This window comes from Thunnus maccoyii, chromosome 6 (genome assembly GCF_910596095.1).
Source record: "Thunnus maccoyii chromosome 6, fThuMac1.1, whole genome shotgun sequence".
Lineage (NCBI taxonomy): Eukaryota > Metazoa > Chordata > Actinopteri > Scombriformes > Scombridae > Thunnus > Thunnus maccoyii.
In genome coordinates this window covers 20,209,725-20,234,163 of record NC_056538.1, presented here as the reverse complement: position 1 = coordinate 20,234,163, position 24,439 = coordinate 20,209,725, and the positions used below count along the sequence as shown (strand labels likewise).

The window sequence follows — 24,439 nt, the reverse complement described above, 5'->3', positions numbered from 1 at the left end:
ACAATACATCTCAACAGAAATGGCCATCATGAAACGTCTGATGATAGTTTGGTATTTTCCTGAATTAAAAATAGTTTCCCACAAGCATTTAAACGCAGTAAATGGGAAGAGATTTGAAAGCAGTTCCTCCTCTCACCAGCATTATCATATGACATAACTTAAGGTCTCTCAAGAAAGAAGATGAGGAAGATCGTGTGATGTGTGATGAATGAAAGCTCCAGGACAGCTACTAATGTGATTGTTGTATGTAGACTGTGTGTGTTTGTGTATTCTCATGTTCACTGTATTTTACACTGCAACTTTGTTGAGGTCAACCTTGTTAAAGAGATAATGTATCTGAAGACATCTCCATGTTAGATAAAGGTTAAAAAATATAAAAAGAGTGAAACATCTCAACAAATATTGATGAATTCAATGACAGTTTGTACAAACATTCATGGTCCACAGAGAATGAATCTTCATATATTTTTCATCCTCTGCCACCAGAGGTCAAAGTTTTCTCTTATCCAGTGAAATATATCGGCTGTACACTCTCTGTCTTGTTAGTAAATGGCCTAAAAATAGTCATATGTTCCTTTAACATAGTAAAAACCATCCATGTTCTAAATCATTTATCTCTAACCTTTGTTAGCTGTGAAGCTTGGCACCCTGGGTGGAGGAGGCATGGGCATGCTTCCATCTGACGGCGTCCTGTGATGTCCCAGAGTTTGGGCTCGGGGCCGTATTGCTCCGTCTGACGGGGTGCGTCTGTGTCCCCTGTTCAGGGCCATGGCTGCAGACACGTGGGTGGGTGTGAGCGACTGGTTGGGCTCCTTCTTGAAGCTCTCCGCCCGCAGGTCCAACAGCGGGTTTAAGGAAGCGGCTGCTGGTGCCGCCGGTGTTTTGACCCCCATCATCGGGGTCAGTGGGTACTCGTCTGGGTCAGAGGGAAGGAGGGACTTTGTGGAGTTGCAGTCAGACAGAGAGGACAAAGAGAGGAGTGTGACAGAGGGAGAGGGGTCAAGGCAGGGGAGCGCTGAATCATGATGCCTGGAGAGGGAGAGGGAGAGGTTTCGGCTGGGCGGAGAGGTGCTGCGACGGAAACGTCCCGTCCGCTGGAACAGACCGTCCTTCTTCTTCCGCTGCTCTTCTCGGAGGTCCTGCTCATCCTGAAGCACCTGACAACAACATCGGGTCACATTAACATTCTGTTTGAGCACAGAGTCGTAAATTTATTCATAAATTCAGCTGAAAAACATTGCAACAGTGCAACATTAAGGCTGGTGTAATTTGAACTGAAATTATCTGCTACTTTTAAAAAATATGCTACATTATTTCTTTGATTTTCACTTCCTCATCCCGCAAAAGCAACAACAACAAAGGATCACTTTACTTTCATTGATCTTCTCACAGCACCCACTTTAAGACTGAGACTTGTTTGCCTCCACAACAGACGTAAATCGTCGGTCCATGCTGACTCAGCAGCATCCTGCATTTCCTGCAGATCATTTGGCAGCTCATTCAAACATCCTGTTCTAGCTCAGCTCAAAGAAGGTGATCTTTTAGTTTGAGATCTGGAGACTGTGAAGGTGATTTGAGTTACGTCACTGATGTGTTTCTGGTAGCATTATGACAAAGCCTTTGGGACATAGTGTGTTGTTATGTTGGGAATACACCTGCTCTGCAACAATATTTTGGTTTGAACCATTTACATTTGGTTATAAGGAAGGTTATAAGCCAAGAAAAACATTAGCAGCTTGACTCTAAGCAGGACTTACTTCACCTGCAGTCTGTGGAAATAGGCCAAGTAGCTAATAAAGTGATTAAAGAAAGTACGAATGACTGTACTGTATTTTAACACAATTTAAAATGCTATTATCCTGTAAGGCATGTTTAGAAATAAATTAAAAACAATAAAATCTCACATACAGCATATAATATAAATTGGTCATGAAATTCATACAGTCAATCTAATGATTGAAATACTGTGTCCTTGTCCTGTAATTCAATATGTGACAGAAACTGTTTTTATTTTCCTTTTGTGGCAGTTTGTGATTCTGTATGTTTTAATGGTGCGTTGATTATTGAACTGATGCTGATGACAACTTGACTCTGTCACAGTTTATGAGCAATGTCATGTTTGGTGATAAAGATGCGGTTTGTTTAATTTTGGTGCTGAAATAGTCGACTGCTTTGTTTGCTTATTCAGTCTAGATAAATATTTCTATTATTAGCAGCAGCAAGATTTGTGTGCAGATTTGATTATATCAGTAATATTTTTAGTCTACTGTTTAAATGTGTCATTCTGGCTGAAGGGTCATGCTAACATGCATTTGCCACCTTCCTTGTAGAGATTCAGGAAACACAAGTACAGTAAAACATTGCTTATCTTCTTCTTCTATCCTAAAGCTTTCCTAATAAAGTAAAATTTTTACAAAAATCATTTAAAACTCTTGTTTACGAGTCAAACAAAACAAATTAGCTCACTGGATTAGCTTTTGTAGCTAACTGCACAGAGGTCTTAGCTGCTTGTTAGCCAACTACCTATTCATCTACAGTGATTAAAAAGAACATTCACTTATTGTTTTATAAACTCTATAGCATAATTTATTAGTAATGACAGCCACAACAATGAGATGAAGACCTACAGTAGGTTGAAAAATACTGTAATTTTTCCTTTTAAATTCAAAATTTAAAGGTGCAGTGTGTAGAATTTAGTGGCAACTAGCAGAAATTGGTAGAAATGGGGTATAATATTCAAAAGTATGTTTTAATTAGTATATAATCCCATGAAAATAAGAGTTGTTGCATTTTGTTACTTTAGAATGAGCCCTTTATATCTACACAGGAAGTGGGTCCCCTTCCACAGAGGCTGTCATGTTGCACCGTCATGTTTCTACAGTAGCCCGGAACGGACAAACCAAACACTGGCCCTAGAGAGGGCCTTTCACATTTGTGAGTTTCACAGCCACCAGTGTTCTCCTACATGCTTGGAAGGGGAGCGTGAGGTGAAGGGTATTCATTTGGTTGCAGTCTGCAACCCCACTGCTAGATGCCACTAAATCCTACACACTGCACCTTTGAGGTAAAACTGAAGGTTTATAATTGAAAGCCCATGCAATTACGGGATGTTTTGTTTTGTCCTTCTGTTCATTCACAGTTTTTCTTACCTGCATTTTCCCCAGCTGCAGCAGGTCTTGTCCAAGAGCCACAGACGCAAGCAGCGAGGCACAACCCAACAACAACACGTCACTCTTCTTCCTCTGGCTGCAGCGACGGAGCGAGTCCTGGTAGCTCATCCCTGTCCCCAGGCCTCCAGGCCCCTGACAGGAGCTTGTGTTAGACACCCCAACAGCAGGCACTGTGTTGGGCCCCAGACTGCTCCACAAGGACCCTGAGTCCTCAACAGCCCCATTACTGCTGGTCTCTGAGGGCAGCAGGGACCCTGGTGACTCCTCAAACTCACAGCACTCCTCTGTTAGAGACAAAACAGAGGAGAAAATGGGTGAGATGAGGATGATATTTGGGTGTGTGGTGCTAACTAGCTCCACAGTGAAAGATCCAGACTCACCCATTTCATTGAGGCTGGAGAAGCCAGCTGTCATGGGAGCATGTTTTGGGGACTTGCCCAGGTTTGGTGCACTGGACGACCAAACTTTAGATCCCTCACCCAGAGATTTCAGTCTGCAAACAGAGATACAGTATAATGCATTAAAACCAATTAGTCAGTAGAATCAGAATCAAACTTTAAATAATAACTACATGTGTACAAGGAATTTGTTTTGGTGCAGTAAAATTAAGAAATAAGATTAGATACCTGAAGAAGAGAGAAAAGTAATTAGTAAAATAAATATAACATATATAAATATACATTGTGTGCAGCAATACCAGTAATGTTGCCAGATAAGTCCAGTGCAATCAGCTGTTTAGATGAACCACCAACCAAATCAATTTCTAAATAATAACAATAATAATAATAATAATAATAATAATAATAATAATAATAATAATAATAATAATAATAATAGTGTTATATAGTTAAGTTAGCAAGTGCTACAAACTAACTTTTTTCAGATAGAAGTTAAGGATTTGAAGTTTCATGTCAGTAATCGTACACAACATCGATTTCTTTCCACCAGATTTCCAGAGGTAATTGCTCTGCTTGTGGCTGGTCCACACACTGAGATGAGATATTGATTGAAAGGTTCTGTTTCTGTTTCTATGTGTTGTGACCAATAATTTGTCCACAAAAATATGAGAGAAAAGGGAGTTTTTCCTTGCCTGTGATAACAGTTATCTCAGCGGGTGAACAGAAAACGAGCCCCATGATCCAGTTTTTGTTACTGCAGTTTTATCGGGTACATTGTGTTTTGTGATATTTAACTTCCTTTTAGAACATACTACCATATTGTCAGAAATAACTGATTAAAATCTATATACATTGAGATGTAGATAGATCTATCTTTCTTTCTCTCTTTTATATTTACTTTCTGATGTGGGTGGATTTCTAACAACAAATGTTGGAAATCACACCTGCTATAAATTAGCTGATCAGCAAATGAAACAGACAAATAGATTCTGTATCAAAACACTTAAAGTTTGTGTCTGTTTTTTAAATGTTAAATGTTAAATGTCAACAGCGTAACTTTGGGCCGGTGAAGTATGCTAAACCCCAAGAGTGAGAGTGGGTCAAATGCCAAAAGTATAATTTAACTTAATGACTATTCCAGTTTATCTTGAGAAGATTCTGTCATTATTTCCCCTGAATCATTTCTGTAACATCTCACAAAATAATCTACAGGTTTAATACTAGTAGGTAAAATTTTCCAGCCAAAGAATACTGTCAATCACTAGTTCTCACTTGCTTTTATCAGTTAAAATTAATTTTACATCCATAACTGGTAGATCAACAAACTGTGCACATACTTCTCCTCCCCACCGACTCTCTCTCTCTGGTGGGTGGAGCTCGGTCCCCAGGTGCGTCCTTTCTTCTTGCTGGCTGACAGGTCTTCCTTCTTGCACACAGCGCTGCGACCCCACGTCTTACTGCCATCACTCGGTGTCACTGTCAGACAGAACAAACAATATATAAGTATTAAGAAATCCATGTTACATTCCTGCTGTATCTCCTCACTTTGACTTTTTGATTGTTTGCACTCACATCTGATGGCTCTGAGGCGGGGGATGACCCCCGGGCTGGCGGGCGGGGTGGTGCTCTCGCTCCCCTGGGTCTTCCTCTTGTCCACGCTGGGAGATGCCTGAACTGTGATCTTATGCTCGAAGCCTGCAGGAGAGAAGAAGAGAGAAAATGTGCCAGAGTTTCTACAGAAATCATTTATCACTGGTCAAGAATTTCCATAACTTCAGGAAAGGCGCTTCTCTCTAATATACAATGCATGATATGTTAGAGAATAAACAGATATAAAATATAAACACCAACATAACATATACAGTAAATTTCCTATATACATTTCTGGAGATTAAGAAACTAGTCCGAAACAATTAGTCTATTAATCAGTAGGCTGACGAGCAAAAAATAGTTCATGTCATTTATCAAGTAAAAGAACTTCAGAAATACACAGTATTTCTAAAATGTGTTTGTGGTTTTAATAAAATAGTGTGTCTTGCAGTGGTGGAAAATAACTTAGAACATTTACTCAAGTACTGTACTTAAGTACAATTTTGAAGTACTTTTACTTTACTTGAGTGTTTCTATTTTATACTACTTTATACTTCCACTCCACCACATTTCAGGGGGAAATATTGTACTTTGTACTCCGCTACATTTATTTAACAGCTAGTTACTTTTCAGATGAAGATTTGACATAATGGATAATATAACGAGCTTTTAAAATACAACACATTGTTAAAGATGTAAACAGTGGTTTCCAACGTCTTTGGCTTTTGATGTCTTACAAAAAGCAGTGTGTAGTTGGGGTCACATTTCAGATGTCTATGAGTTGTTAACAGCTCCATCAAATAGTGATTTTTCCCTCTAAACTTCTCACATGGTTTCATTTCAATAAATGTTCAAATGATCCAATATTTTACCAAAGATTAGAGAAAAAGTCCAAAACTGAAAACAGATTTCAGATCAGATCAGAACTTTGTTTTTTCTTCTTTCCTCTCCCATTAATCATCTCACGACCCCTCAGATTTATCTGCTGACCCTTTGGAGGGGCCCCATCCCTAAGTTGGGAACCACTGGATTAAACTAGCAAACTGTATATAAAGAAGTTCAAACTAGCTTCACCTCCAGCAGCTACGACAGTAACATGCTGCTTACATACTGATGCTTCAGTATTAATAATCTAATGATGTCATATATAATAATATATCAGTCAGAGGGACGAAATGAGTACTTTTACTTTAATACTGTAAGTACATTTTGATGCTAATTCTTATGTACTTTTGACATTTTGAGGTGAGGATGACCATACATTAAGCTACAATTATTTTATTATATCACCAACTTGTCAACAACACTTGACTTATTTACTGTTGTCTCATCTCTTAGAGCAGTCAAAGTCCTAAATTTCCAGACTGGAAAAAACACAATGTCGCAACAAATGGCTTTAAACTGGGAGCTCGACCAGTTTTGTGCAGCTGATTCATGATTAAAACAAAATGACTGCAGTTGTTTCTTTCACCCACCAGAGGGCAGACTGATGCAGTTGCTGTCTCTGCCCAGCTTAAGCAGTCTGCTCTTCTTGAAGTGGCCCTTTCTTTTCTTGACGCTGGGTTTCTCCTGGTACATCTGGTGGATGATGATGTTCAGCTCTCGCTCCACGATGTCGATCTCTCTCTCCGCCAGCTCCTGCTCCCTCCTCCTCAGCTGCTCCTCCTGCTCCCTCTGCTCCTCGGCTGCTCGGGCCAACGCCTCCTCCCAAGATCTCAGCTCCTGCAGAGAGGAAGAAGAGAGGTTGTTAACGTAGCAGCACCTCTCCTAACACCTCTTTGGGAAAAAAGGCTTGTTGCTAAGGTAATTCCAATTTGCAGAAACACCTCAGATAGATGTGACATGGTGAGATCCCTCCTACCATCTATAAGAAATGTCACTTTTTCCCCTAAAAGCAAAAAAAACCTCTGCTGAAACACAGATGAAAGTCCTGAGAATTACATCTACCATCTTCTTAACACTTCTTTTAACTCCAAAAATAAATATTCTGTAGACTGAAACCGAACATTTTATTAAGTTGAAGTCTTTTACTGGCCAAAAACTGTAAAATATAATAGATATGTGTAACATTCAATCTAACTATGTGATGCCTCTCCAGAGAAAAAGTAACCTCACCAGCATCTGTGAACATGTTTTCTGAGTTCTCACCTTTTCTTTGGCCCGCAGCTCGTCAAACATCTGCTGGATCTCCAGCCTCCAGTCCTCTTGTAAGGAGTGGAAAGACTCCAGGGGCATCTGGAACATGGCCGACTGCTCAATGGCCAGCAGTCGCCTCAGGATGCTGGTGAACGAGGGCCTGCTGTGGGGGTTTGGGCTCCAGCACTCTGAGGGAGAAGAGACGAGAGTTAAAGACGCTCAAGTGACTTTTTGAATTACAGAAACATGATAGTGTTATGTATTATGATTTATATAGCCAGCTAGAGGTTATACTACTACTATAGTATGTGTAGTACATATGATGGAGTTCAGCTCCATTTCTTTATTTTAAGTTCCCCTATTTCTCATTTATATCACATATTTTACAGTTTTATCACAGTTTATATAATATAATGTGGTTGTAAGCAGATATAAGTGTTTATTATTGTATTTGTCAACAACTATAACTCCTCCTATAGGCAACCATATGTGAAGCTGGTGTATAAACAGGTAATTAATAATAATATAGTAAAACACAGTTGTAATGATATAAAATATGTCTTCAAAGGAGAAGTTATAATTGTTGACACATACTGTACATTAATAGACACTTGTAAATGTCCTTATATCTGCTTATAAATGCTGAATAAAGGTGCTTTAAGTAAAGTGTTGGTGATGAAATGTATATTTTTTTGTTGTTGTGCAACAAAAGAAGCTTTTTCCTGGAACATCTGACTTCACTATAGCTGTGTTTTTATTTATAAGACAAGCTTCTTCTCTCCTGCTGTGGCTTCTGTTATATTATCCAGATATATAGCGCGTGCCGGTTTCCAAGTTTTATGGCTCACATTAAGCTGCATTCAAAGACGTACTCCTTGTATATTGTACAGTTTCAGCTGACAGACCAGGTCCCTCTTGCTCAAAGGATAAGGCGTTTTTCTTATTGTCAACAAATGACATGAAAAAAAATGTAATGTTTTATTTTACAGGTCCTTAATTTCAAAATATTTACTTAATAATTTAGGTCCCTTCCTGTAAATAATAGGTGTTCAACTGGTACACTCCCGTTAACTGCTATTATAACCTGGAGATTCTTTTAGTCGGTACACAGCAGGTCAGCTGATGTCTGCAGGCAACTATTCAACATATATTAACAACGAGGTTCAGTTGAATATTTAACTGAGTTTAAACTGAGCTTTTGTTTTAAAGAAATGAGTCATTTCCCTATAATTAATACCAAATTACACTGTTCTTTTCAGAAAAATTAAGGAGCTGTAAAATAAAGCATTACCAGAAAAAAGAAAAGAAAAAGAAAACAAAATAAAAACTTTCCTTATATACCTTGCAAGTATCTCATTAGCACAAAGTCCACCGGTTCTTACTGAGCATCTAAATCTTTAAAAAACACATCACAAATACATACTTTCCTAAAACAGCTGGGTACTTTACTCAAACAGGAGTTAATAGTGCATTTGTTGGGGACTATTTTCAGCGGCGGATTAATACACATTTGGCATTTATGGCATCTAGGATCCACTTGAAATAAACAACAGTGCCCATGTTCATCGTAACTAAGGAACATATTACCCAGTGCAACAGTGTGGCTCGATGATGTGTTGTTACATGTCACGGTAGGAAAAACTCAATGTAAATAATAAAATGAATGACTGGTTTCTCAATATAAAATAAAGACGACTGAACCATGAATTGATGGTCTGATTTTTTTTTTTTTTTTTTGGCAGTAGGAGAGGAAACAGGGGAAGAGGAAGAGAGCAAGACGGCACAGCATATGGCAACAATCATGAGCCAAACCCCGAGTGACAGTGTTGCAGAAACATGATGCACACCTACGGTTTACATGCTGAGCACAGACTGATCAGTACCGTCTATCCAACATCTACTGTAAGTCTTGATCAACACAGTAAAACATTATAAGAGTGCAGACAGAGTGTCGTTTCACAGCCTAAAAACATTTTTCCTACCAGGTAATGTTTGTTTATTTATTAGATAATATAAGTTAGCATTAAGAGTATGTTGAGTGTATGTGCAGTTGCAGAGAGAGATGAAGATGAAGGTGAGATGATGACAGGAGTAAACAGAGTGTAGAGAGCAGCAAGGCATGACAAAGGAGAGATTAACGGATGAACATGGATAAGATGAAGTGGACTGAGAGGGGGATGAGGAGGAAAAGAGCTTTAGAAGCAGAGTGGGAGGGAGGTGGCTGAAGTTTGCTGCTGGGCTGACAGTTTGAGAAACAGCTCCCTCTGGCCTGGAGCTTAACCGTACGCATCAAAAAAAACAGCTTGGGAATAAGCACATTAAGGCTCTTTGGATATAAGGCAGGTGTGTTTAAAAGGAGATGACCTGAAGAGTGAAACAAGAGGCGGTTAATACGCTACCACCGCGAATAGAGTGGTGCCAGGATTATTTGCAAGGTGAAAAGGAGAAATGTGTCCCAGGGGGAGCTCGAGGATATATAAAAAGCAACTTAAGGAAACTGTTCAGACAGTCTTCATCCATTTTAACTCTTAGTGTGAGTCTCAGCTCCCAGCTGCAGCATAAAAATGTTTTAAAATCATCGACCGTAACCTCAAAAATTCAAAACGGTTACAACATCTCAAACCTGCTGTATCTAAACACCCGAAGGGCCTTTTTCAAAGTGTGTTTTTGTATCTTCACTGACATGTTTAAGGTCATATCTGATGACTGATGTACAGTACAATCCTATAAGGAAAAGCACAAGGATGAACAAAAGTTTACTTGCCAAACACGAGCGAGTGACATAAGTAGGAGGAACCAATGAAAAAACAAAAAAAGCTTATTTCACTGTGTTCTTGTTCTTGACAAGTTGTGACAATTATATTGTTCTCTATGAAGACTGAAGTATAGATAATTGGATGTGATAATTGTGTGCTTACCTCCCAGCAGCTGAGCAAAAGGTTCGGGGCAGGTTGAAGGGATGGGGAGTGTTAGCTTGTTCATGGCAACACCGTACGCTACTGCCAGTGCGTCTATCTCTCTGTAGGGAACCTCGCCGGTGAGCAGCTCCCACAGTAACACACCGAAACTGTAATGAGAGACACAGAGAGAAGACAGACGAGGGAAAAACAACATATAATTATGCTCTGTTTTTATCTTCAGTCAATCAGTCAATCAAGCTTTAGTTGTGGAGCACCTTTCGTACAGGTTTGTTCGATTCAATGTGCTTTTAAAATGACTGACGAGCTGATAATAAGACACACAAGAGATAAAAATGATGGAAATGTAATACTAACAAATAAAATAGATTAAATGAAACAGAAACTAGATAAAATAGATAAAAGACAATGACAAATCAAATAAGAGAAAAGGAAATAAGACAATTTATAATGTGAATACAATAAAATGAATAAATAAAACACAGTATGTAATGGCAATAAAACACAGCCAAGTTAAAGTGGTGAGATTTAAGTTCATGTTTAACCATATATGTATCAACATATTGAGCTGCTCTCAGATCTTCAGGCAGACTCTTCCAACAGTACAGAGCATCAACACTAAAAGCTGCCTCACTAAAGGTTTTTGTCCTGTAAGCACGTCAGATGAGTCAGCCAGAGCGAGGCTTTAAAAACAAGTAACAGACTTCTGAAATCAATACGAAAACTGACGGCCACTTTAAAATATGTGCAACGTGTTTGTCACATGTGAACCATCCATGAACAGAGACAGGAGTTACGATCTCGTCCCACATAAAACTACTTTTAATCACGTGACTGATGTTCTGTACTTCATGATAACAACTTAATCATTTCCATGACAGCGCAGTAATCCGCTGATGAAGGCCACAAGATCTAAATATTTTATGATAAACTTCACTGAAAACAAAGGATGCTGAAAGCTGTGACTTCTGTTTTATTAGCCTAACTTTATCATTGAAGGCAACAAGGAAGAAAAACGGTTTAAATGTTCTTAATTTTAGACATATTTTATTACAATACGTATGAACAAAATCTCGACTACACTCTGCGACTCGTTAGTCTCCCTCGACCTCGAGCCTGAGGAAGTTTCTTTACAGTCCGAGTACGGTACTGTACCTCCACACGTCGCTGCTCTTGGAGAAGAGGGACAGCTTGATGACTTCTGGGGCCATCCAGGCGTAGGTGCCCGCGGCGCTCATCTTGGTGGTCTGGTGCCACTCTCTGGCCAGGCCGAAGTCTGTTATCTTCAGGGTTTTACCGCTCAGGTCGTCCCGCTCCACTGGCTCCAGAATAAGGACTGAGGAAAAGGAGGAGGAGGAGGAGAGTTTGTGTTAAAAGAGACACACTTTTAAATACTGCTTTCTGACAAGAGGTCGAACAACAACGAGAGAAGCTACAGAAACTCACGAATCATAAATTATTACAGTTAAATCCTATAATTTGACTGTAAACTGCAGTTTATCATAAAAACCTCAAACAATCACACAAACATCAACAATTAAACACATTTAATGAACAAGACAGATGACATTTTTATACAAAATGTTTAAAAATTTGAATTGTTTGACATAATTTTCAAAATATGTTGTTTCTGTAACCCTAGATACTGCACGCGTTACATTTTGGTTTATCTTACTCATTTATATTGTATAACTAAGCTGTATGATGAATAATATGATTGCAAATAACACAGTTTTAGCTGGGGTTATATTTAGGAGTGTGTTATTAACATTAACAGGTTTAACGAGTACAGATGTGAATCCAGTGAAAGTGCTGTGTTGGTGTTGATTAAAGAGGATTAGGTTAGGATTTAATATTGGTGTTTCCAAGAGTAAAATACTGTATAAATACTGTGCATGTTGGCTTATAGAGTCATGTTTACAGTACAGTTGTGGTCGGACCAGTGTGCTGTTTAGGTTTCAGCTATAGGGCGTAAATATCACCTCTGGTCCAGCTGTCTGCAGTGTGTGTGTGTGTGTGTGTGTGTGTGTGTGTGTGTGTTTTATGATTTCCATACAGTGACGGTCATTTAAGACATATCCGTGTTAATGTTAATGTCTCCTCTCTCTGCCTCTTCTCTTTCTCTGTCTCTCTTTCATATACCATGTACGACTTCCTCCTTCATTTCCGTGTGCGGGCTGGCTATGGAAATATTTGGAGTGTACACAGTTCACAGGCACTGGGAGCCAGGTGGGGGTTGCTTTCTCTCTCTCTCACTTATCTACAGGCGTATGCAAAGGGTGGCGGAGCAGAGCTACGCACACACACAGCGGCGTCTTTGTTTACACACACATGCACTCCCGCGCACACACACACACACACACACACACACACACACACACACACACACACACACACACACAAGCTTTCACATGATAAAGGTGTGCCTCTCTGAGCTCTGCTCTGTCCACAAGCTCGCTAGGAGACCAGTTTCAGTGATAAAGAATCGATCTCAGGCCTGTCTATTGATAGATTTCCATAAGCAGGATGAAAGAAGTACTCAGATCCTTTACTTACAGTAAGTACAAGTAGCAAAACCTCACTATAAAATACTTAAAGTCATGCAGTCTACTGCATTCACAATGTTACTTGCAGTAGGCCTCTATCAGATTGCTTTATTATCATAGATTATACTATCAGATTATGATTCATCACTGTGCGAGCAGCATTTCAGTGTTACAGTTCAGTTGGTCAAGGTGAAGCATTCAACTACTTTATATTAGAACACTTGGTTGAGTAATCAATTAGTCAAGCGACATGAAATTAATCTGCTACTATTTTGATAAGTGAATAACTGTTTCAGTAATCTTTCAAGTAAAGATGCTGAACATTTGCAGTTTCCAGCTTATAAAATGTAAAGATTTGCTGTTTTTCTTTGTCATGTATGACAGTAAACTGAATATCTTCAGTTTTTGGCCTGTTGGTTGGATAAAATGAGGAATGTGAGATTGTCACTTTGCGGCATTTTTACTATTTTCTGACATTATAAAGACAAAACGATCAATAGAGAAAATAATCTGCAGATGAGTGAAAATAGTTCAACAGTGGTATTAATTAATTAATTGATTAGTCAAAAGACTGAAAATTAATCGCCCAGAAATGAGAAAATCCACTTTTTTGAATCTCTTATCTGGAAATCTGAATGTCAGACAAAACTAGCAGTTTGAATACTTCAACATGGGCTCTGGAAAATTATGATTTGTCATTTTTCCACTGTTTTCTGACACAGCTTAAGAACCTAACAATAAATTGAGAAAATAATCGGCAGATTAGAAGAAAATAAAGGAAAATAATTGTTAATTGCAGCTTGATTTTTCATTCTGTTGGGAGTTTAATCTACAAAAATGCATCATATTTCATAAACTAATCACATGTTCTTAATCTGCAAAGTAGCTACTAACTACAGCTATCATATCATATCAGATAGTGAAGTAAAACCTTAACTATTTTCCCCTAAATTGTAGTGGAGTAGAAGAATGAAGTAGCAGAAAATGTAAATAGTCCACTGAAGTACAAGTACCTCAAAATTGTAGTAGAGTAAATATACTTTCAACCACTGTCTATAGCTAATGTGGCTGTGTGTGTATTTGTGAGAAGTCTCATCTCCTAACAAGTGTGAGGGACGGTGAATAAGTGCGGGTTGCTGAGAGTGATAATAAGCCAGCCTCATCCTCCAGCCGTCTTTTCTATTCTGATACCGTCGTCTCTGTGAGGGACAGCTGTCTCCTCAGGGCTAACTCTCTTTCTTTCTGTGTCTCTGAAAAGCAGAAGACGTAGCCAGACAAAAAGAACGAGAGATCGGGATGTGTTTGCATGCTCAGATGGGTGTGTCCTCCTCACTGTCCACCTTTCCTGGTTTGTTTTGTGAGCGCTGCCTGCAACAAAGTACATACATGAAGCACATCCTCGCGGGGTAAAGGACATCAGGCCTGTGGGTGGAGGGCGGGGTGGAAACAGAGAGGAAAGAAAAGGGAGAGGCTGATGGAGACACAGACAGAGCGAGAAGGAAAGACGTGTTTACAGATACTAAACGTGTGAGCAGAGCAGCACTTCCACCTGCTCCCACTCTGGCTCTGTTCCCCTGACGTAATTATAATGTCGTCGTGTTACTTTCACACCTCCAGAATGTCTCTGTGCAGCTCCTTAACGCCACCTGCGCATATTCATTCATCCCGTCACAGGTTTTCACTACCGCCAGCCTTTCATCCATACGTCAAACACAAAGATCAGTGTGTTTGTGCTCAGCTGGCAGCACAGAAACCTCAAGTGTAGCGATACACAAATAACACCCGCGAGGGCGCGGGAAGCATCACAGCATATTTTATCACAGTGGAGGAAAAAAAAAAATGTCCTCAAGGATACTGTGGCTTTTACACAACGCAACGCCACCGCTGTTGGAAATGTTAACTCAAAATAGTCTATATGAAGGACTGCTGACAAACTCCCTGGTTACTACAAAGTTTACCATGGCAACAAGCATTATGGGAATCATCACAAGGCTGGATATATTATTGATCAATCACACAGATTCACACAGTATACTGTGAGAGTAGTTTGATGTAATATGATTAGTTATGTGATACATTTACCTTTAAATAAGAAAACAAATTGCTGCTCCACTGCTCTTTATTGGCCTGCTCAAATGTTTAACTTTTCCAGGCTTCATTTGAGAATGACAAACCGAGGTGACCCATTTTTTACTATGTGCTTATCGTGTAAGGATTGCCATGCAAAGCCCATATAGGTCATTTGTTTTTTCTTAATGACCTGTGTGATACTTACAACCTATAGGGACCCACTGTATAAATGCAAACTAGCAGATTAACAAGAGTCTGCAGCCACGCTAACAGCTCTGAAAGGCTGTGTATGCTGCTCAATGTAAAAAAAAATAATAATAATAATAAATGGAAAATGGATAAAATTGCAGTTCTAAAGTTTGTCTTCAGCAGTCACAGTAAAGTAAATGTAAAATAGCAGTGGTTATCATGCTGACCAGCTCACAGTGATCATGTTAAGCAGCTAATGTATGTTCAACATCTTTGTTTAGTGTTTCAGCATGCTAACATTTGCTAATTAGCACTAAACACAAAGTGAAATATTGACCTAGATGAAAAGCCTTTTTTTTACAGATATAATTATGTACAAATAAGACTTTATGTTGAGAGGAATATAACAGACCTTTTTTTCCCAACAGACATTTTGACTTGACTCACTGGGAAAAGCACAGGTGTAACTAATACATTAATGATGAGTCATGACAGTGCGACAGTGACTCAGCATGCACAATACCAGGACACTGAAACTGAAGCAGCTAAATGGGATTCAGACATCATTCATTTCATATTGATGTGTATGTTTGAATGCTGCTGCTAGACCGAGTTGTATTTATTTTATTTATGTGAACTAGGTAAGCTGTGAAACTGAATTGTCCTTCTGGGATAAATAAAGTTGAATCTGAATCTGAATTATTTACAACTGTGCTTTTCCTACTGTGAAAAAAAGGCCTTTAGTCTGTAGCAAAGTTCATGGCAATTTATCCAATAGTTGTCGAAATATTTCACTCTGGACCAAAATAAAATTGATGGCAAAAAAATTCAATCAATATCAAATGACGCCATTGTAGAACATTTATAAGTGAAGCGCTTCATCCGTTAATGGTATTGTAAAGTGATCTTGTGCTTGTTGTAGCAGTGAAGTCCCTGATGAAATGATGTCAATGCAAACAACATCCTGGAGCCTTTCTCCCAAAGCATGATTACGTTTACTGGTTGACTGCAGAGTAAAATCTTGACTTGTGATAATGGGCTACACAAATACAACTGACATGACTTGATCATCTGTCAAAAACACCTCTGGATGTGTCCAGAGTCAAACTTTTGTCCCACATTAGAACAGTGCAGCAGCACTTTTCTCCCCCATCTGATTAAGTGTTGATTTAACCTTTAAACTCCTCATTCCTCCATCCTCGGACCCTGACCCCGGCTGAGCGTTGAGTCACTGTTTAAACACCGACTGAAAACTAACCAGCAAGGCTTTTACCTGACTAATGATCCTCCAGAGTGGTTAGTCAGTGCATTAAGCACAGGTGACACATTAGCCTCTTGCAACCAGAGAGGAATGCAATCAAAGGCTTCTGAGGTTTTAGGTCTTCTGAGCGATGGTATTTATGACAGAGCCACTTAAATCAAAGTTCATTACACCTTAAACAAACAGTGCAGTTATGTTCGGTCTGTGGTTTTAATCTGGAAGCTCAAAACTCCCATTTTCTTACAGAAGAGAACGTGCTGAAGCACTGACGTGGAGGCTAACTCACAAAAAATCCCCATTTAAAGAAAGATTAAACATTAGTAACAGAACAAAGAAAAACTGTGAGGTGGAGCTGGGCAGTGATGAAGAATGCAAGAATGCAATGACTTTCTGGTTCATGATCAAATAAATGAATCAATAATCAAAACAGAACTCTACATGAAGGTCACAAATTCAACTTTTACACCCAAATTTATATAGTTTTTTCTTTAAAATGTGCAGATTTGTGTACAGAAACAGAATCTTAACAAAAATAATTATCGATTAATCTGGTGATGATTTTCTCAACTGACTGATTAGTCATTTTTTCTTTAGACTGTCAGAAAACAGTGAAAAATCTGTTATAACTTCCCAGAGTCCAAGGTGACGTCTTTATATGTCTTGTTTCATTCGACCAGCAGCCCAAAACTCAAAGATATTCAGTTTCTATCATGTTTGACAAAGAAAAGCATTAAACTATCACATATGAGAAGCTGAAACCAGCTAATGTTTGGCACCATGCCAGATTTGTTGTCTACAGTTATATCCACAAAACATCAAAAATACGCCTGTTACACACAGTATGCTGTTTTGAGAAAAGAGCTGCTAAATTTATTATTACATTTCTCATTTTTGTACACTGCAACAAAGGTAAAATGTGTAACAGACATGTTTTGTAGTTTTTTGTGGTTGATTATTACTACAAGAGCACTACAAAATAACATTAACCCATCCATCCATTGTCTTTCTGTGGTGCCCCACCTTAAATAAACAATTTCATGTGAGAGCGAGCAATCAGCTGCCAGAGCTTTGGGCGTGGTCATCTGAGCAGTCAGCTGAGAGATTTGGACTTGTGATCAGCTGATCTGAGAGCTGCAGGTGATGCAGCGTGTCAGAGCTTGAAACTACTTTACTTTCATTCATTTTTTCCGGCGCTGCTTTGTTTCCTTTCTCCTCTTTCATTTCTGTGTGCAGCAATTAAGTATTCCATCTGAGTGAAAATTTGCATTTTCACAGTCTCCACAGGTGTGTGTGTGTGTGTGTTTTGGTTGAACTGAAAAAAAAAGTTTTATTTGATCTCTGTATTTTAACTGGTGAATAAAGTGGTGAAACTGGCCTTCCCTGATTTCCACTCTGGCCAGCTATAAACCAAAGTCTGTCTCATCTTACAGTGACCTCTTAACAGTAAGTGCACAAAAAATAAAAATAAATTTAAAAAAAAACAACTCAAAGTCAGACATCAGTACATTAAGTTTGTCTTTTACTGAGGTTACACCGCTGTAACAGTGCTACAGATAAAACCTAAAGTGTGTTTGTTGGCCTGAAGCTGATGATGAAGACTCCCTGAAGATATGAAGAGTGCTTGTTTCTGAGAGACGAGGAACTTCACAAATGCAAATCTTCCGTGTATGACCTCAACAAATGAGTCTAAACCGTTATCATGAGCAGCGAGGGACACAAAACAAAGATAAACCAGTTAACTTACATTGCTTGTGTTATTCTGGCAAAGGCTCAATTCAATGTGCTGTGTCATTAACTTGTTGTTATGGTAACAAGGGCAGAGGTCACAGACTAGGACTATAACGCTGGGAAAGAAGAGGAGGCGTCTCAGAGAAGAAAACTCTCATGAGAAACCTTTTGTCTTTTTTTTCTTCTCTTAATTTTCAGTTTAAATTCCTTGTTGGTGTGAGAGCATCTACAAAATATTCGACAATTATCATGATTAAGAATTAAATCAAACAGGTAAAGCTTCCACACACACACTCTTATGTTGGACTGCTTGTACAGTCTGAGCTTGATTGACATCTCGCTCGCTGTTAGTTTTGCTGCACGTGTTAAGGTATGGTCACATTACACATTCGTTCCTACAAATATTCGCTCCGTTTTCCATTCACTTCTACTGACGCCCACACGACAGACAAATTCAAGCCTTTGTTTCCTGTTTCGGTGCACATTCATACGTCAGAGTGTGTTTCATCACCATTATCAGCACATCATCACACAACCAGACTATAAACTAGTAGTGTAGTGTCGCTCTCGTGCACTGTTTATAGTTCGTGATCAGAAACATGACACCACGTCCTTTTTTCCAGGACAACTTACACCTAATGTCTAATCAGCCATCAGCTGGTCATTAAAAGCACCTGTGTGGGTGTGAAGAGCCTTTTTAAGTTTGGTTGTACATCACTTCGGATGTGCTGTCATGCTGATAACAAATTCAAGAGGAGCTGACAGTGCTGCATTTTTATGTGAACATTTACATCATGTAAAAAATTCAAATTTACTGATATTACAGTTCTGCCAGCTGGTGTGTCAAATACATGACGCTCAGACTGACTGATTATCTCCTTGTATGCAGCCACATATTTTCACACCATAAATACAGGTACATTTTTGGCAGGAATTGTGTTTCTTTCTCCCTGCAACCCATTCTTCTTCCCTTTCGCCTTTTTCACCCTCCTCCTCCTCTTCATACAGGAACAGGTGTAGCCTGCAGGGTGGAACAGCTGTTGCCGTGGCGCCAAGTCAGCAAATCAGGTCCAACATTCCAGCAACCCCCCACCACCCCCCCAAACAAACTCCTCTGACCCCTCCCTCTAACTCTCCACACCTTCCTCCACCTTCCTCGTTCTGCTACACACACACACACACACACAGAGCTGCTGGTGTGCTGGTCCCAGCTGTCTGTCTCTGCTGGTGTGTAACAGCGCACGCACACAGGGAGACAAATACAGCAACTTGACTGACATGGCAGCGAGCCGACGGCGCATCAACACAGACGAGATGCGGGCCCGAGGGATGCTGAGCAGCCACTCCCCCGCCCTGCAGGCCCCCGGCGTCTCCGTCTCTGTTTCTACTTCGGCAAAGATCAGAGCCAAAAAAAAAAAAAGTAACCAGCCCCGCCACTCCACCGCCTTATAGCTGTCTCTTCATCTTCCCATCCCCTCTTCACCCCCCCATCATCATCATCATCCCCCCCCCCTGCCCTGGTGCCACTGCCTGACTGTCTGCTGTTGCAGCTGTCGCCAGCCTGGCTACGATCACAACACACCGGGGAGAAGAAATGGAAGAAGAGATGCAGCACGAGGGTGGAGGGAGTCAAAAAACAGAGAGTAACTGAGAGGTAGATTGTGTGTATATAATGAGGGAGGTGGTGGTGGTGGTGGAGGTGGTGGTGAGGGGGGGGGTAAGAAGATGAGGAGGCCAAACTGGCTGGCAGTTTGAGGATGAGGAATGGGGGAGGGGAGACAGAAGATGAGAGAGGGGGAGAAAGAGGCAAGAAAATGACAAGAGGGAAGAGAGCTGCAGAAATGAGGGCAAGAGAGGAGAGAGTGAAATTTTTGGGAAGAAGCAGCTGAAAAAGGGAGGAGGAGGAGGAGAAAAAGACAAGAAACGGAGACGGAGAGAGATGGGGCAGGAAAGGGACAGGCACTAGCAGAAAGAGGGAAATAATGAGAGGATGAAAAGATGCGAGCTTCCAGAGGTAAAGAGAGATGACTGGAGGGAGAGCTTTTGTCATTTTCCTGGCAGCACATACCAGATGTCTTTGTATCTCAATAGGTCTCTCCATTTTTCTTTGGCTTTCACACGTCTCCTCTCTTGTCTCTCATGAGATTTCAGGCAGAGGAAGATGTAAAGCATCTCTCCAAACACACAGAAAATCACATTCAAATCCCACCATAACTTAAATACGGGTCTTTTTTTTTTTTTAAATACAGTGTGTATAATTCAAACACAGACAGTAGATTTTAGAGTTTAACGACACTTCTAAAAATGCTGATTTTAGTTAAAAGCATTTAATCTCCTGAAATTTAAAAACCACAATAGAGTGGTACAGATGGGACTTTAACCTGTCTCCTCTGCTGCATTTAAATCATCTCAGTACATAAACAAAACTCAATTAAGGCGAAAAACTGACACATGACAGAGCGAGTGAATCGCTGGGTCTCTTCCCGTCCCCCCTCCTGCTTTGATATGGAGGTTGTAGTGAGTATGCTCCCATGTCATCGATACCTCGCCTTGGCTCCTCTTGTACCACCACAGGCCACATTGGGGGCTCTAATCCTGAGCCGTGCAATGGCACAGTTTCACCCTGCAGCCATTCACTTTGTCTCCACACAAACGCAGCTGCCAGATACGTGTGACCAGGCAGCCTCTCTCTCAGAAGATATGGAGGTATTAAATGAGGCGGCTTTTTCTTGGTGCTTTTTGCATTGAGTGTGTGTGTGTGTGTGGTGTGAAAAAGAGAGTACTTACAGTGTGGGAATTTTTAGATTTGAGCTTTCGTTTGACAAATCGCACAGAGCCAAAACCTGTTTTTATGAGCACAAAACAGACTCAGGAATAGATTCGGTTGTATGAAAAAGTGAAAAAAAGGTGAAAAAACTCCTCAAGCCTTGATCATTTTGGTGGATTTAATTTGAACAGTCAAAAATATTCAGTTAAATATCTTATAAAAGCAGGAAATCATTTCATTTGAGCATCAGGAACCAGTGAATGTTTGGGATTTCTGCTTGAAAAATAACTGAAAAGATAAATCAATGATCAGAATTGGCAATACAATTCTTGAACGCCCAAAAATTAATTTGTTTATAATGTAAATAAATTAATAGCAAGGATTGTGTCCTTTTATGAAGAGATGACGACTCACAGTGTTACACTTGTTTATAATGATATAAATATAAAGAGTTGGCAGGTGGTCATTCTCTGTATGGAAACCAAGCACAATGAAAAATAGACTCAGCGTTAGTGAACAAGATGTAATAATAATAATAATAACTGACATTGTTGTAAATTTCCTATGTTTTTTATCCATTTATCATTTATGAGTTGAGGGTGGAGCTGAGCTCTCAGCAGGTTGTGTAGTACAACCACCACTGAGAACAACATGTTTACATGTCATTTTCCCCAGAAGTGAATGTAAACTGTGAATAAAACATTACATTCTACCATTGTCCGTCATCTCTATACACACTATACATGCAGTCTACTGTCCGACTGAAGTGCCCTCCGTTTGACTCCACTATGAAAGCGGGTGAAGGACCTTTGGCTCGGGGGACACCCAGCGCCTTCTCTGCTTGGCCTGACTCCCCACTCTCGGTGCCAGGCTGCTGACAAACAACAATGACCCCTCTAACAGCGGAGTCAACAGCCACTAAACATACAACAGCCCAGGAGCTGCCAATGTAAATGTGACAGGCATTACTGTGTTTATCACTGACTACTGTGGTGGCAGGAAACACAAAGTCACATTTAAAAAGCAGTGATACTAAGTGAGAAAATTACAAGAAACAAATCTTGTTGCTCTCTAGTTACTCTTCTTGACTTTAATTTCAGACGACCTCTTGTACCGTTTCTTCTCAGACACTCTGACTAAAGAGCTGAGGTGAATTTGAGGTGATGTTGAGGAAACACACTGCCCGTGGCGTTTACTACACTACTGTTTGCCTGCCTCAACTGAAGAGTAAAATAAAATACTCTCTGGGCCAGTTTCACAGACAAATATTGAGAGAAACTAGAAGCTATAAGGTGTTTCTACCTCCTATGTGTTCATGCAAATACACATTTATACTCGACTGCTGGACAGTATATGTCTGCATTGTGATTTTTATTATGTGAGTGTGTCTGCATGTGTGTACAGACACTGTTTCAAGACCAAAATATGGCAAAAAATCTTAATGAACACTCAGCCTGAACCTCATTGTGGTGAATTTCTAGCTAAATCTGTTACTCAGCTGCATTATGCAATTCATAATGTACAACATACAGCATGAGGATGTGTGTCAGTATGCTTGGCAGGTCCACAGGCAGTTTGAGCTGCAATACAGTAAAGACAGCAGGGAGTCATTACTGTTACTGGCTCTGAATCAACTGTTTATTGACCAGTGGAGAAAATAATTGTGATGTGTGTTGTATGTGTGTGTGTGTGTGTGTGTGTGTGTATGTACATGTATGTGTACTCATTTGTACTCGTGCAGCCATTGACTGGTGTCACTGTTTGGTTTCATTGTGTCACTGTATTCTTAGTCTCACTGCGACAGACTGAAACTCAGCAGCGTTCCCTTCTGTCAGCGAGGCGATACAAACATCTGTTAACAGTGTGGCTGTGTTCACACGGTGCCAGAGCACTGAGCACAGTCCAAAGTCCCTCTAACAATCCACATTCTGGTATTCTTACACTGGTCGAGGCCTTCATGGACTTGGTTTGTGGTATAAATGTTCCCACAGTCCCTCAACCTGCCTCTTCACTCCACTTAGAGACCCTTATGTCCTCTCAGGTTTTCTCCCTGCTGGTGCAGCTGTCAGAGCGGCATGATGAGACCAGAATGAGGTCCTTGCTCATTTATTGTGAGATACTGACACCAAAACCTGATTTTTACTACCATCTGATGCTCGACATAGTTGAAAAATCAACTTTATTGTAGTTGCACTGCATGGAGAAACTGAATCTTAACATGAAAGGAGGTGTCTAAGTTGGAGATTCTGAAATTATTAAACAAATCAGACATCAGGTAAATGTGACCGATCAACATTTAACACAGTTTTCTGTTCTTCTCTGTTTATTTGCAGCGGTGAGTGTTGACGTATGATACTGCTGATGTATTTTATCGTGAAGGCAGTGCTAGGCCTTTAGTGTGATATCAGAGGAGTTGACAGTGACATTTGCTTTTAGCTAGAGCTGCAAAGATTAGTCATTTAATCAATTAGGCGATCAACAGAAAATTCATCAGCAACCGTGTTGATAATCAAATAATCGCTTCACTATCAAACATTTTCTGGTTTCAGCTCCTCAGATGTGATGATTTAATGCTTTTCTTTGTCATACATGACAGTAAAGCAAATATCTTTGGGTTGGTCAAATAAAATAAGACATGTAAAGACAAAACCTTTGACTCATGGAAATGATAACATTTAACATATAGCATTTTACAATTGAGAAAATCGAGAAAATAACAAGCAGATTAATTGATCATGAAAATGATAATGAGAATGTTAGTTGTAGCCCTACTGTTAGCTAACATTACCTAAGATTTACTTCTTTTTGCATTAAACTATAGATTCAGAGATTTTTTGCACTATTTGTCAGCATGGACAAAATTCATTTTATTACATGCCACATGACTGCAACGTCTGCAGTTCGATTCCAGCTGCAGACCTTTGTTGCATGTCATACCCCTCTCTCTAACCATCATCTCTGCACCTTCGTCTGTCAAGTGAAAGCAAAATAAATGCCCACATTTTTTTGAAAAAGTTGATGAGGTTTATGCATTGCAACAACACAAATAAGTTTTGCACAAGCTTAAAAAGATGTATGAACATCTACACTTATAGTAAAGAACTGATGTGTACTTCACGTCTCATGTTAACTTAGAAATAGAGGAATTATCTTCAGTTCATCACAGAGAGCTTACAGATTTTAAATTAAGTAAATTAAGATCACTGCTATTAGATCTATACTCAGTATCAGCCGATTCTCTGATCAGTGCTTCCTTTGTTTGAATAGATACCGCAGAAATAAGAACAATACAAAACCAACTAATCACTGAGAACATCACTGATAGCTGTTTGATAAGAGAGTGTTTCGGGGTAGATTAGCTCCAGGCAAAACACAAATGAGGACAAAAACTGAAAAACCCAACAAAACATTTCTGTGGTCACTCAATATCACTGCAATTCATAAATTACCATTAATTGTTTCACTATATTTATAAAATGAGTGTAATTAATGCACGTAAACTGACTTGATGTCCAGCACAAAACGATTTGGAAAAGCTACGTAGGCTTCCTCTACTACGACACAAGTTGTCATTATACTATATGTAAATGCCGTAAATGTGGATTTATTATAATGTTCAGTTTGTTAACTATTACAAAACCTGCGTGTGTTGGTCTTCACATGGCT

General features: G+C 39.7%; 1 protein-coding gene across 2 annotated transcripts in view; it reads right to left on the bottom strand.

Annotated features, from left to right (window-relative positions):
* map3k10 (mitogen-activated protein kinase kinase kinase 10) overlaps positions 1 to 24,439 on the bottom strand; it is a 37,869-nt gene that overhangs the window by 2,444 nt on the left and 10,986 nt on the right. For both annotated transcript variants that reach the window (XM_042415264.1, XM_042415265.1), the window contains 9 exons: positions 11,368 to 11,548; positions 10,213 to 10,361; positions 7,307 to 7,482; positions 6,634 to 6,880; positions 5,141 to 5,263; positions 4,906 to 5,044; positions 3,551 to 3,663; positions 3,150 to 3,454; positions 623 to 1,157 (listed from right to left, as the gene is read on the bottom strand). In XM_042415264.1, the coding sequence (XP_042271198.1) occupies positions 623 to 1,157; positions 3,150 to 3,454; positions 3,551 to 3,663; positions 4,906 to 5,044; positions 5,141 to 5,263; positions 6,634 to 6,880; positions 7,307 to 7,482; positions 10,213 to 10,361; positions 11,368 to 11,548 (1,968 nt within the window). The remainder of the gene's footprint in view (positions 1 to 622; positions 1,158 to 3,149; positions 3,455 to 3,550; positions 3,664 to 4,905; positions 5,045 to 5,140; positions 5,264 to 6,633; positions 6,881 to 7,306; positions 7,483 to 10,212; positions 10,362 to 11,367; positions 11,549 to 24,439) is intronic.